Source organism: Podarcis raffonei, chromosome 11 (genome assembly GCF_027172205.1).
Source record: "Podarcis raffonei isolate rPodRaf1 chromosome 11, rPodRaf1.pri, whole genome shotgun sequence".
Lineage (NCBI taxonomy): Eukaryota > Metazoa > Chordata > Lepidosauria > Squamata > Lacertidae > Podarcis > Podarcis raffonei.
The window spans coordinates 50,259,691-50,274,679 of record NC_070612.1 but is presented as its reverse complement, the minus strand read 5'-3'; the positions used below and the strand labels follow the sequence as shown (position 1 = coordinate 50,274,679).

At 44.4% G+C, this 14,989-nt stretch overlaps 1 protein-coding gene across 1 annotated transcript; it reads right to left on the bottom strand.

Moving 5' to 3' along the window:
* Nucleotides 1-382: 382 nt before the first annotated feature.
* MINAR2 (membrane integral NOTCH2 associated receptor 2) lies at nt 383-14,126 on the bottom strand. The gene is made up of 3 exons (XM_053408787.1): nt 13,830-14,126; nt 1,717-1,962; nt 383-600 (listed from the first exon to the last, which is right to left on the bottom strand). The coding sequence occupies exons 1-3, from the start codon at nt 13,992-13,994 to the stop codon at nt 421-423; spliced, it is 591 nt and encodes a 196-aa protein (XP_053264762.1). The 5' UTR covers nt 13,995-14,126; the 3' UTR covers nt 383-420.
* Nucleotides 14,127-14,989: the final 863 nt, after the last annotated feature.

Here is a 14,989-nt window from a genome sequence, read left to right as displayed (position 1 = left end):
AAGTATAAAATAAAGACGCAGAAAAGCAACAATATTTCCTTGGACTGAGGACAGCTCAATTCCACATCCTCTCCCTCTCCAGTCCGTTTTTATTACCCTTTGTTCTCACCAGCCGCATGGCTGCATCCCAGTGTCTCATGTTACCTCATCCGGCCAAGCTTAAACCCACCCACACCATATAGGGTCAACACTGCCCAGAGGAAACACAACTCCTTTTAAGGTCAATACAATCCCAATACACTGTAAGACACAGACATGCTGGTCACTGGGTCAGCAAGACACCAGGTGGCACTACAAACCTTGCCAGGGCTTTCTGGCTCCCACCCTGGCTCCCACAAAACTACAGATTGCAGTTTCCAGTAAAAAATTTTTTAAAGGAAAGCATTGTCCAGAAACTTTTATTGGCTGAATTTGGCTGTATCAGGTAAACAGAACACAAACTGTCACCGTGGTTATGATGACGCAAACCAGCAATGTCAGGAGCAGCGCAATGAGGCAACATCGCGAGTGTTTCCTTTCCCTCTCCTTCTTTTTCAGCAGCGTGTCATATCCTGGTGTGTAAATATCTTCCAACCAGTACTGCAGGTCGTTTGGGTTTTCCTGCAAGAAAATTGACTGGGTTCTTTCTTGTGCATAGACAATAAACAACAACAACATCATGCAGTTGAATATATTTTGGCTACCACCGAAAAATGAACTATGGCCACCCCAGATATGTCCAAGGGCTTTCAACCTGCAACAGTTCAGACCAGGGGTCAGCAAACTTTTTCAGCAGGGGGCTGGTCCACTGTCCCTCAGACCTTGTGGGGGGCCAGACTATAGTTTGGAAGAAAAAAAATGAACGAATTCCTATGCCTCACAAATAACCCAGAGATGTGTTTTAAATAAAAGGACACATTCAACTCATGTAAAAACATCAGGCAGGCCCCACAAATAACCCAGAGATGCATTTTAAATAAAAGGACACATTCAACTCATGTAAAAACACACTGATTACGAGACCGTGCGGGGGCCGGATTTAGAAGGCGATTGGGCCGGATCTGGCCCCCGGGCCTTAGTTTGCCTACCCATGGTTCAGAGGCTTCCACTTAGTAGAATGAGGGCTAGATGGGGGAGGGCACCTCCATACCTAAAAATGTGCACAACGGATTCAGTGTGATTGACCAGTTTACATACTTGTGAAACTTTAGAATCCTGTCTTTGGCATGGAAGCTTAATGGAGCAACAATAAACAATTTAGATGAACACACACTGACTTGCATCCTGGCTTTTCGTGCTGTCAATAGAAACTTACTCCATTCACAGAGCAACCCCTCCCATAAGTGCAACTTTCCTTCCATGAATGGAAGCGCTTTCCATTCACAGAGCCGAAAGTTAGGATCTGGGCTTCTGCAAGCAGCCCCAAAGCTTAGTGCGGTACCCAATTTCCCCAGGTACTTAAATGTCCAGTATCTCAGGCACAAATAAAGCAGTGCAGTTCTGGGGTTGCCAACCTCTTGGGGCCCATGCTTATATTTGCAAACCAGAGAGAGTGTTGCTGGCATTACCCCAACCTATTGACTTGGCTGAAACAGAATGCTTCTTTCATGTCTAATTTCAGCCGGGGGAGAGGACATGTGCGAATCAGGGAAGGGTGCATGGGTGTCTATGGGCATCACATTACCGACCCCGGTATAATTTTTTTGTGGGGGCAGATGTGATTTTGCGGAACTGTACCTTTAGATAGTGAGCCAGGCTAGAGTTCAAGGAATGTCTGTCGTAGTCTTGGACAGTCCAGGATGGGTATTTTTTCCCTTCCTTCCAGCTGTCATCAGGGAAGACATCACTGTAGAGAGGATTTCTTTTGATGGTTGATTTCAAGGTGATTGGTGTAATGTGTTTTCCAAGGGCTTTATCTATCGCTGCAGGATGGGGCTCCCTCACTTCCACGATAGGCTGCTCACGTAAATTTTTCTTTTCTCTCTGGAAGAGACACATACGAAAAGGATGAAGGCTGTCATCAACATTCACCTAAGAGCATATTATTTCACAGACTTCCTCTTGAGCTTAACAAAGCCCTTTACAGTAATCATCAGTTAATCCTCCTAGCTTTGAAAATCGTCTATTGAGAGGAACAGTCATCCTTGCTCTTGTAATATGGTCAAATTACTGTAAGAATCTGAAAAGTTCTTTAACAACCTGGTCACAAGAAAGGCTTGACTAAGATTCAACGATTATTCATGGAATTCAGATATAGATGAATACAAAGCAACTTGATGCCAAAACACATTATTTTAAAGCAGCAATTTACCTACATATGCAGCAAAAGCTGACAGCAGGTGGTTATATTTCTTTATTCATCATCACCAAAGCGAGAGAGTTCCTATTACTTTTCACCCTGGAAGTGGAACGCCAATTCAAAGTTCCCAGTTCAAAACCCAAAACTTTAGCCAGGTATCATTAATTTCACAAAAGACAATGATTATTACACATTAATAAGTTGAATTACAGGTTTCCTCCAGACTATCAGCATTTTGCAGCAGAGATTCAAGCTCATGCCAGGAATTTAGCTTTGCACAGTTAAAGTATATTAAAGCATATTATTGTCCTAGAACACTGAATCTGCTTAAACAAACAGACAAACTTCATTGTTTTTGTGGTTAGGAAAGTGATGAGGAAATGTGCTGAAAAGTGTGGACTGAAAAAAAGATGGACATGAACGTATATAAATACCCCACAAGCAACTCAGAAATACGGCTGCATGTTCATTGCTGTGCAACCTCCCTGCCTAAAAATAAGAACAAATGCTCCATAAACACTAAACATAGTCTAATGTTCACACATTATCAGGTCGCCTGAAGTAGCCTGTAGATTGAGAAGATACTTTTGGATTTATTATTTTTTTGACGAAGTGAAAGAGGGAAGCAACCCACAGTAGGAGCCCAAAGGGAGCAGGCTGGGGGACAATGGTTGATGCAGCCGGCCAAGTGATGAGCTGACTGCCTCAATTGCTCTGTCTCTCTTGTCCTCTCAGTTGTGGGATAAGAGGGCAAAGAAATCAGGGAGGCAAATCTGCTGTCTGATGCCCCCATCTTCAAGAGAGGCTGAGACATCCCTATCAGGACCACTTTCTGCTTTTGCATATCCTTTGCTACGAGAGGGTGGCACACTGTTTCAGCTGGCATGCTTTTCTGGTCTGAAGGAATTTCCGCCCTCCCTTCCCCACAGGTGGGCGGGGTTTGCGGCACTGAGCAACGGCTCACCTGGGCGGGCAGCTACCACCTTCTTTGGCTGGCCTTTGACCCGCCCTCGGCCAGGGAGGACAATGCCTGCCTGCCAGGGGTGGGGCTAAGGCCAAAGAAAAGAGGCTGACCCCTTTATCCAAGCCTCTTTCAGTTTTCTTCCTTCCAGCCATGTAGGTCAAACTCCCAGGACGTGGTTAGTGGAAGGGCATGCTGTGTGAGTTTGTGCTTTACAGTCCCCTCTCACTGGACTTCATTTGTCTGCATATCCTCAGCCAGACGGGCTGAGAGGGTTACCTGCCAAGGCCTGTGCCAACTTTCCCATTTCTGAAGCTAAATACAGTTTTGGCGAATTTGAACCCATACTCTGGTCTCTTGTCTCATTCTTTGGGGAGAAGAGGGTAGGCACCACAGACAGGGTTTAGTGTGTGTGCCGCAAAGGGCAGCTGAACCTCCATCGTTCTGCCCCGACACTGAGGTCCAGCACTGAGGGCCTTCTGGCGGTTCCCTCACTGCGAGAAGCCAAGTTACAGGGAACCAGGCAGAGGGCCTTCTCAATAGTGGCACCCACCCTGTGGAACGCCCTCCCACCAGATGTCAAAGAGAAAAATAACTACCAAACTTTTAGAAGACATCTGAAAGCAGCCCTGTTTAGGGAAGCTTTTAATGTTTAATAGGTTATTGTATTTTAGTGTTTTGTTAGAAGCCACCCAGATGGGCAGGGTATAAATAATAAATTTAATATTATTATTATTATACACCGCCCAATTGTAAAACAGACAGGCCTCAAATCAGTTGACTGTTGGGTAAATGGCGCGCTGCATTACTGCCATCCCAATGGCTAGGCTCCAGTAATTACAGGGGTCTCCCCACCAACATTCGATTTCACTATGGTACGCAGGTACGCCACTGTTGTTCTGAACAAATTTGGGACTTTAGCCTTTCTTGGAGGGCACAGGAGATGCATTGCAAATAAAAGCTACGTGAATCCATTATATCATGTAAAGGTAAAGGTAAAGGTACCCCTGCCCATACGGGCCAGTCGTGACCGACTCTGGGGTTGCGTGCTCATCTCGCTTAAGAGGCCAGGAGCCAGCGCTGTCCGAAGACACTTCCGGGTCACGTGGCCAGCGTGACGAAGCTGCTCTGGCGAGCCAGCACCAGCGCAGTGCACGGAAACGCCGTTTACCTTCCCGCTATAAAGCGGTCCCTATTTATCTACTTGCACTTAAGAGTGCTTTCGAACTGCTAGGTGGGCAGGAGCTGGGACCGAACAATGGAAGCTCACCCCGCCGCGGGGATTCGAACCGCCGACCATGCGATCGGCAAGTCCTAGGCACTGAGGTTTTACCCACAGCGCCACCCGCGTCCCAATCATGTATATGTAAGCTATTTCAGTTGGATGGCGCTTAAAAAGATGTCTTTGTTTCCAGTCCTTCCCCAACTTTTCATTTCTTCTTAAAAAAGCAGTCGCTCTTGCCATCCATTCTTGTGTATGGGGAATATTTGCTTTGTCTCTTCTTTTTCCTTCATGTGGTATATTGCCTGTGTAAATAATGCATGAAGGGGCTTCCATCAATAATGTCCAAATACATTATTACTACCCACTTTTCGTACTCGGTGAAGGATGCAAATTTCTCTCATATAGTACTACACCTCAGTGCCAATTATACAGTACTTAATTAATGGATGCCACGAACCTAATTTCTTTACTTTTTATAATATTTTTGTTTAAAAAATTTCAACATAAAATACAAAAATCAACCTAATTTACAAAACATAATAAATTAAAAAAACAAAAAATAAGGAGAGAAAGAGAGATAAAATAACTGTAAGGCCCTTTATTATATTCATATCATATATACATATCCAATCATTTATCTACACACAGAGTAGACCTTCCCATCTCCCACCTAAGCCTACTTCTTCTCCCGGTCTCTCAGTCTGGGAGACCTTTTTCTACCCTGTCTTTCATGCAGGGATCCCGCTCCGCCAACTGTCCCCTTCCTGTGTATGCCATCCTCAGTCCAAAGTATTTGCACAGCTTCGAAAAGCTTTTACAGAGCTACGACTAAATACAATAAGCTCTGCTTATAGAGATGGGAGACACAGAGGCATACCAAAAAACGAACGTGTTTGCATTAGGGGATGTTCTGAAGTAGAGGACCTTATGCATTATATCTTGCACTGTCCGTTATATAATGATGCAAGAAAAAGATTTTTGGTACCCATAATGACAGGGTCCCCTGACCAGAACCCCCTTGACATGATGTCATATCTCCTTGCAGACACAGATAAGTATGTGACCTGGCGGGTAGCACTTTTTGCAAATGGCTGCTAGGAAAATTAGAGCAAATTATATAGCCAAGGTAGCCATTAACTGTAAAGGAGATGAATTTATTTGATCCCATCTATCTACCTCAGGCTATGCTCTATCTTTGTCACCAAACTCTGAGTATAAATTGCACACTGTATTAATTGATACTGTTTTTAACATTAGTGACCATGTGATGATTTTAGCTTATGATTTTTATTGTTTAATGTTTTTATTTGTACATTGGGGTACTTTTATAGCTTTGTTTAGAGTATGTAATGTTTTAATAATACAAATGTTTTTAGTCTTTTTTTACCAATTCAGTATATTTTCTTTTAATTGGCAAATAATTCTGTGTACATTGCGGCAGCCTTTGGCTATGTGCAATAAAACTGACTGAGACTGAGACAGTCCGAAGTAAATATATTTCTTTCTATTTGGAAGCCATTTCTCTCTCTCCTTTCTCTCTTGCTCCTGCTCCTGCTCCTGTGAGGGTCAATATTTTCATAAGGAACAAACAATAATTGGACCAAGTACATATTCCCAGCTGGGAGTTTGCATCAAACAATTGTTGCTGTTGGTGATACTGGCACAGATGCATCTTGAAGTGGGAAACTGACGGATCTGGATTCTGATAGATCTCTGGTCGAAGCACCTAGAGTAGAAAGCACCTTTTCCTCTTTCCTACATGTAAACTCACAGAATGTTGACTTCCTGACAAGGTTCACGGTTTCCAAGCAGAAGCCACGACCGTGAACTGCGATCCTGCGCCACCATGCATCAGGCAAACCCCTCATTCCCTATCCCCTCGCTTCAAAAGCAGAAAACAAAATCAGTTGTGGAATACGCTCCACAAGATTTTCCCAGGCGCAAGTCATGGTTTGAAAAGCAAGACGTGCAGGAAAAGGATGCTTCTTCGAATGAGCAGCGTCTCTCAGAGCCAATCAGATGAAGAAGCGAGGGAGCCAATCAGGGGAAGAATAAACTAGACTATCTGGGAAGATACTTGTGTACCAGATGGAATTCTGATTGTTCACCATTAAAGGGAAAGGTTTTAGGTACACACACCATGCTTGCAAAGCAGAGAAAAAGATGTAATCAAATGCGAAATAATTGCTGTCTGTTTTCGGATTGCAGCCAGAAAGATTGCAAGGAAATCGTTATAAGAAACCCTGTGCAGGAGGACTCTGGCATTCACACCCCTTTCACATGTCTAAGTTGCCAAGTCTGTTTTAGAGCTCTAAAATTATCCTCGGCTACTGCTAGGGAGTGAATCGATCTGCAGTGCCCGCCAGCTGCAGTTTTAGCTCCTGTCGGTTTCCATATGCCATTTCTGAGCCCTGACATATCCTCAGATCAGATTATCTTGCATGTCTTTTGTGAATCGTCGTTTGCCCCCTCGAGCTTTCATGAGCCTAATTGAAATGGCACCACCGCAATAGCTTATCTTGTGTGTGTGTGTGTGTGTGTGTGTGTGTGTGTGTGCCATCATTTCATCTCCCTATTATGTATTTAAAGTTCTTCAGAGATGCTAATGATGTCTCAGGCTTGCGAACTGGTTGTGGAAAAGAAGGGCTATTTTACTACTGGTGCTATTAGGGTGGGGTGGGAGATGGATGTGGAAAAAGGCATAAAAATAATAGTGTGGTGGTTATTTTAAAAAGTGTTGGGGGGGGGGAGAAGAAAATCAGATATCAGAATGTACAGTGGTACCTCGGGTTACAGACGCTTCAGGTTACAGACTCCGCTAACCCAGAAATAATACCTCAGGTTAAGAACTTTGCTTCAGGATGAGAACAGAAATCATGCTCCGGTGGCGCGGCAGCAGCGGGAGGCCCATTAGCTAAAGTGGTGCTTCAGGTTAAGAACAGTTTCAGGTTAAGAATGGACCTCTGGAATGAATTAAGTATGTAACCAGAGGTACCACTGTACTCTTAAGAGACAATGTGCCGTGGTGTTAGTACACTCTTAGGTCACAGATGTGCTCCCACATACCACTGGGGATGGCCATTAGAGAGATCATTTATTCAGTGACAGATCTCATGTTCTGTACACAAAAGGGCCCTGGTTCAATCCTTCTCATCTCAGGTAGCAGGTAATAGGAAGACCCCTGGGTCCTGAGAGCCTTGAATACTAGTAGCAGTTAGAATAGACAGTAAGGCTGGGCTATATATTGATATATCGCCGAAAACCACTGTGAAGACCATATCGTGATATGGGTTTCATATGTATTGACCTGGCAATATCTCGCGAATGATGCGTGTGCTATGCAAAAATGACAATGGGGGATAAACCTTGAAGCCAGCCGGTGCTTCTCTCCATTCCTGCAACCCGTTAACTCCGCCAGCTCAAATCTCCCCTGCCTTCTGCAGGGGGCAGTGAATCATGAGCAGGCACCGGCAAAAATCAGAACCCAGCCAATGCCTCTACGTAGATCCATCCTTATTTCAGACATTGTGATATATATATTGCAATGTTGAACTGGTGATATATCACTATGTTGAAAACCAAGTGTCGCCCAGCTCAAATAGTGCTGAGTTAGAGAGACAATTGGCCTGATCTGTATAAGGCATCGCCCCGTTAAAGAGGAATAGCCACAGTGGTGCCTGGCAGATGATATTGGACTACAATTCCCATTATCCTGGACTACAGACCATTCTGTCCAGAGCTGATGAAAGTTGGAGTCCAACCACATCTGAAGAATCATAGAATCATAGAATCATAGAGTTGGAAGAGACCACAAGGGCCATCGAGTCCAACCCCCTGCCAAGCATTACATTGGCTGCCCCCTAACACGATGAATTAGTGCCGGAGTTTGAAATTTCTTGTGGAATTGTGAGAGCAATTGTTAGAAGAACGAAACTTTTTCGTAGAGGCCATGGATAGCATCTGGCGTTGCAGGAATGTCTGGCCCTCTGTGACCTTCCAAAAGCATCTGGCTGGCTGCAGTTAGAAGCAGAACACTGGCTTGCATGGAGATGATTCAGCAAGGCAGGTCTTGTCTTCAAAGATGTAAATTAGTTTCAGTTCAGTCACTTTTGGGGGGTGAGTAGGTCACATTCAGTAATTGCTTTTCTCCCCCATTGGTCCTTACTGATCAGCTGCATGGTGATGTCTGAGAACTTTGATGTACATCCAGATCTCATTTTTTATTATCACCATGAACAACATTGTTCAAGTATACACACTTGGCTTTGTAGAGTCGCTTAGGCAACTGCACCTCTGAGCACATGTGGACCGAAAGCAAAGACAGAGTTTGGATTGGATTTGATATCCCGCTTTATCACTACCCTAAGGAGTCTCAAAGCAGCTAACAATCTCCTTTCCCTTCCTCCCCCACAACAAACACTCTGTGAGGTGAGCAGGGCTGAGAGACTTCAGAGAAGTGTGACTGGCCCAAGGTCACCCAGCAGCTGCATGTGGAGGAGCGGGGAATCAAACCCAGTTCACCAGATTATGAGTCCACTGCTCTTAACCACTACACCACACTGGCTCTTCAGACAGATCAGAAAGTAGTATAATTGGGGGGGGGCAGGCCATGTGACTTGGTCCACAGGCTGTAAAACTGGCTGGTGTGTCCAAGCATAAGTGGAAGCATTGCAAGAAGACCAGCACTATAGTCAGTCCTCGCTGTGACTACTACAGAGGTTAAGTGTAGGGAGGGAGGAAACTTACGAGTTTATTTGCATCATAAAAGCCTCCACATGGAATTCTGATTGCTTACCATTAAAGGGAAAGCCTGCAGGAAATTGTTTTTTGGAACCTGAGGATCAGACGACCTCTAGCCAACGCATGTCTGCTTTTTGCAGTTCACACACAACCCTCTTACATCCTGATGCTACAAATTTTCCTGGAAGTTCGTGTTTTTAATGGGACTTATTGTCTAGAGAGAGCTGCCTTATTTGGGTAATCTTCACTGCTGCTTTAGTTTGGCTTTCTAAAGTCTTTATGTGCTGGGTAATTCAGTTGCTCTAGTCGGTTAGTGCCAGTCTGCATGGTACGGCTCAATGTGCTCTTTTACTGTAGGGATAACCTGCAGGAAAATCTACTGTAATGAGTATATAAGCAACACACCCAACTGCTAGGTAGTGCTGTACCATAAATTTAGTGCTTTACTTAAGTCTTGCACTCTTCTTGTGGCAAAGGACTTGTTTGGTATTGTAACAGATCCATTCCTTGTTCCAAACTAGTATTTCCAAATGCCTCGGGTTAATCACTTGCTAGTCCATCCCTGGACATAGAATAGGTAAAGGTAAAGGGACCCCTGACCATTAGGTCCAGTCGTGGATGACTCTGGGGTTGCGGTGCTCATCTTGCTTTATTGGCCGAGGGAGCCGGCGTACAGCTTCTGGGTCATGTGGCCAGCATGACTAAGCCGCTTCTGGCAAACCAGAGCAGCGCACAGAAACACTGTTTACCTTCCCGCCTATATATCTATGTGCTTTTGAACTGCTAGGTTGGCAGGAGCAGGGACCGAGCAACGGGAGCTCACCCTGTCGCAGGGATTCGAACCGCCGACCTTCTGATCGGCAAGTCTTAGGCTCTGTGGTTTAACCCACAGCGCCACCTGCGTCCAGACATAGAATACCCTCCAATATTTCTCCTATTAAAATAGGGATATCCTATTAAATCATCATTTTATATATACCCCATCCTTCTGCCCCAGCCACTCTTCCAACATACATAAAAGTACAACAAAACATTAGGCATTAAAAAACCCTTCCTTATACAGGGCTGCCTTCAGATGTCTTCTAAAGGTTGTATAGTTACTTATCTACTTGGTTTGGAGGAGTCGCATAACTCCATACCCTCCTCCATTTCTCCAATGAAAATACGAATGTCGTAAGGAAAAATGGGACATTCTGGGATCAATTCAGGAACTGGGACGGCTTCTGTAAATCCAGGAGTGTCTGTGGAAAATGGGGACACTTGGAGGGTTTGAATAGCCTAGACTAGAAGCACAAAGGTCAGGTTCTAGGATTTTTTTGTGGTTGCTTGCCAGGAAAGAGCCTGAACATCACATCTGTTAAGATTAATCTGCAGCCATGGTCTTATTAGTAAGAGTCTCACACCCTCCGATTACAACGCTATTGTGGTGTGGACCTGAGAGAGCTGGGCACAAGTTCACTTTGAGCTTGGAATTTGTTGGGTGGCCATAGGTAAAATGACTAGCTTTCGGGTTCAGTTTGCCACCTGCAGCATGATGATGAATCAGGTTTGCTTCTTACGGGTTTCATGTGGATGAACAAAGGGTGTATAATGTGTTTAGGGGAAAGAGAAGGTTAATTGTAGTCACTCCAGCTAGCGGCCATATGTTCTGAAGCAGGCTCTTCACCAAACAGCTAATTGTCAGGCTTTATTGTATTTCTAACAGGCATCCTTGTGCACAAGCCCAGCTGCTGTCGCACGTGTGTAGTTGGATCGGGGCCAGGGAGTCTAAGTGTGTGGTTTAGCAAAGAAAAGGAAGACCGCTCTCTCTTTCGTGGGGCAAACCTTTTCAGTGCAAAGGCCAAGAGGGCTTGGGCAGGCTTTACCTTCCATTATCTGAAATTAGATGAGAGGGGAGGAAATAGACTCCCCCAAAGCAGATTTTTTAAAAAGTCAAAAGATAGACTATTGGTCTGAAACCCGAGTTACCTGCCATGGCGGCCTCAGAATTTGGTGGAAAATAAATGAAAACACTTTTAGGCAAAGGAAAGCACTTTCAGAAGCACAGGGGGGCACATTAATCTGAATGATCTCTCGGTAAAGGTCGTGACAATCTCACAAACACAGCACGGAGGCAGCGTGTCCTAAGAAGCAAGTGTTTGTTAAAATAAAATGAATTCCAGGTCTGGGAATTTAGGTGGCTTTCAGGGTTTAATGACTTCAGGAACCTGGAGGTCACTCACATCTCTTCTGAAAAGGAACACGAACCCCCCTCTCCTATTCCGGTCTTAACTAACCCTTAACCTCATTAGGCCTTTCGTCGTAAAACAAAACATGCTATTCATCAAGCATTCATTCTACACAGTGCGTACATCATGTTTATTTTGATATCTGGAACATGTAAGACATATGCAGTTTCTCCTTATTTTTTGATCGTTAAAACAAGGGGGGGGCGCGTTAACAATTAAGGCGACAATCTCAATCATAATTATTTCCAAGTAAAACTTGCTGAAATTGGTCAGACTCATTCCTAAGTCAGCATGGATAAGATCTGGCTGTAAGTTTGGGCCTATCAAGGAATGTGTTTCTGTTTAATTTTACATTTCAATAAGACATTCTCCCAGAAAGCTCTCTGAAGGTTTAAAATATAGGGTTCCTTTTAATGCCCTGCATATCTCTCTCTCTCTCTCTCTCTCTCTCTCTCTCTCTCTCTCTCTCTCTCTCTCTTTCTTTGCCAGGTTGGACCATACTTTCTTCTTCTTCTTTTAAAAAGGGACTCTCCTCTATGTCCTGACAGACAAACCTGAGAGTTTTTATTGATCTGCATTATGAGGTACCAAACACATACACTGGGAAGGGGGGAAGGGAGAGAAATATATGCAAATACTTTAGTGTAACAGTTGCTGAAAATCAAATTTTATTAAAGGGTTGTCTACATGTGTGAACCAAGGGTGTGTGGTTGCTGTGGAGAAAGCATTTAAAGTCTCTTCTAGATGGCCATGCGCAGGATTCGGCACATTGGCAAGTGCTTGAAAAACAGCACTAAACAGTGAATGCTGAAGGCTGAATGTTGGTGAATGTGCACACTTGGCTTACTGTGGACACACACCAACGTTTTCAGCAGCCATCATGAGCTGTCTGGCAATAAGCCTCAAGTCCTGTGCTCAGAACTGAGGGTCCCCACACATGTGTCCCAAGTGTTCTTGTGACACAAGTGAGATAAGCTGAGCTAGTGTTTAAAGAACACGTGTTCTATCCAGTGCTGGATTTACGTATAAGCTAAAGAAGCTACAGTGGTACCTCGGGTTAAGAACTTAATACGTTCTGGAGGTCCATTCTTAACCTGAAACTGTTCTTAACCTGAAGCACCACTTTAGCTAATGGGGCCTCCTGCCGCCGCCACGCCGCCAGAGCAAGATGTCTGTTCTCATCCTGAAGCAAAGTTTTTAACCTGAGGTACTATTTCTGGGTTAGCGGAGTCTGTAACCTGAAGCGTATGTAACGTGAAGCATCTGCAACCCAAGGTACCACTGTATAGCTTAGGGCCCCACTCTCTTGGGGGCCTAAAAAAAAAATAAAGGAAAAAAACTGGATGTACATTTCCAAAAGATAAGATAAAAAACAAATAAACTAAAACCTGCTGACAGCAACAGTGTTTTGTGTTGTGTAGGCTCCTTAGATGTCAGTAATGGGCCCCGCCTGCTTGCCTGCTCCCTAAAATATCACTGGTTTTCTCATTTCTGTATATAAGGGTGCCCACATTCTGCATGGACTGGTTGCATGGCAACATGTGCAAATGGCTTTAGATACTTACTAGGTCCATAAATTACCATATAGCATATATTCAACACAAAAAACAGCTATAATTTGTTGACAAAGGGCACCTGGACATATAAAGGGCCCCACTACCTTCAGTAGCTTAGGCCCTCATCGAACCTAAATCTGGCCCTGGTTCTTTCCCACACAGCATCTCTGTCACAACCTTCATAATTGAAGATTCCTTCCAGATGCTTCTTTTGTGGTTGAGATTCAATTGTATACCAGTAAATTCAAGTTGCATAACACATTTGCATGCCTGCCCGCCCCCAACTGGATTTTTGGCTATATGAAAAGTGATGGGGAGCTGCACTGGAGAAAGTTTGGGTAAGAATTGTTTGACGTGACATTGTATGAGCTCTCTGCAAACCAACAAGATGAATGCTCAATAATCTGCCGGTATCCTATAACCTCCTTGCAAATTTGTGCAAGTAATTCAGGATGAATGCTCGACAAACAGCATATGGGGAAGAGACCAGAGAGGACTGGTGATTGTTTTGAAGTGGTACCAACTGATCAATGGTGGCCAGCTTTCATTTTAAAGCTGTTTTCCCCCCACCCTTAGATTTGCTTCCTTTAGGTTTGGTTTGACTGAGAAGCCCTTCAGTTATAATGCCATACGACAATATCTACCAAAAACATGTAACGATCATGCCAGCAAAAATGAATTTAAAATCTCAAACCACTTAAGTCTAAAACACAGGAGCAAAGCTAAGTCAGGGATGTTGCCAAGATGGGATATAAGGTTTCCCAGTCCAGTGAAGTTCTCTGTAAAAGGTACAACAAACTATTGAATTAGTAGAGGTGAATCTGGTGCTCTAGCAACTTACCTGCGAATAGACTCTGTTGTGCCAATGCTGTTGCCCAGGAAAATGTGTGTCTGGAAAATTTGCTAGCCAGGTTTGTAAAAAGACGGAGGTTTTTGCTAAGGATTTCACGTCTAGCTGCAGGAATTTGTCGGGGTGGTTGTTGTTTGGCAGTGCAGAGAGATCCATGTTTCTCTGTTACATACTGGTGAAAGCCAGTTGCTTTATTCCGGAGCAGCTCCCATCTTCTTCTATAATTAATTAAGTGAACAAGGATATTGCCTTTCTCCTACCTGAAACTGTAGCTGGCTGATGTCAGGCAGATACATTTCCTATTGTCTGCACATGAAAACCAGCAACATGGCTGCTCCCTTTAAAGCAGCCTTTCTCAACCCGTAGGCCCCCAGATGTTGTTGAACTACAACTCCCATCACCCCTAGCAAGCAAGGCCAGAGCTCAGGGATGATGGGAGTTGTAGTCCAACAACATCTGGGGACCCACAGGTTGAGAACTGCTGCTTTAAAGGATTAGCCGATGTTTCCAAGAGCTGGTCTGAAGTGAAAGGAAAGCTCTAAACGTGATGATCAGTTACCGGATGCCCGGGATGAGTGCAGCAAAAGTTGCAGAAGTAGCGATTTCTGCAACAAGTAGGCATAAAAATGACACCAGAGCTTACAATGTAAAACGTAGCTTAAAAAACCCCAATCTCAACTTTATTGCGACAGCAGCATTTGAGATGTCTATTGAAAACACTCTTGACTGTCACAAGATAATCAGTGGCATGAAATGCAGCACTGAACATTGTGGTAAAGGTAAAGGGACCCCTGACCATTAGGTCCAGTCGTGACCGACTCTGGGGTTGCTTTATTGCTTTAACATCTCGCTTTATTGGCCGAGGGAGCCGGCATACAGCTTCCAGGTCATGTGGCCAGCATGACTAAGCCGCTTCTGGCAAACCAGAGCAGCACACAGAAATGCCGTTTACCTATTTATCTACTTGCACTTTGACGTGCTTTCGAACTGCTAGGTTGGCAGGAGCAGGACCGAGCAACGGGAGCTCACCCCGTCGCAGGGATTCAAACTGCCGACCTTCTGATCGGCAAGTCCTAGGCTCTGTGGTTTAACCCACAGCGCCACCTGCGTTCCACGTTGTGGTAGAAAGACCTTAATATCCCGTATACACT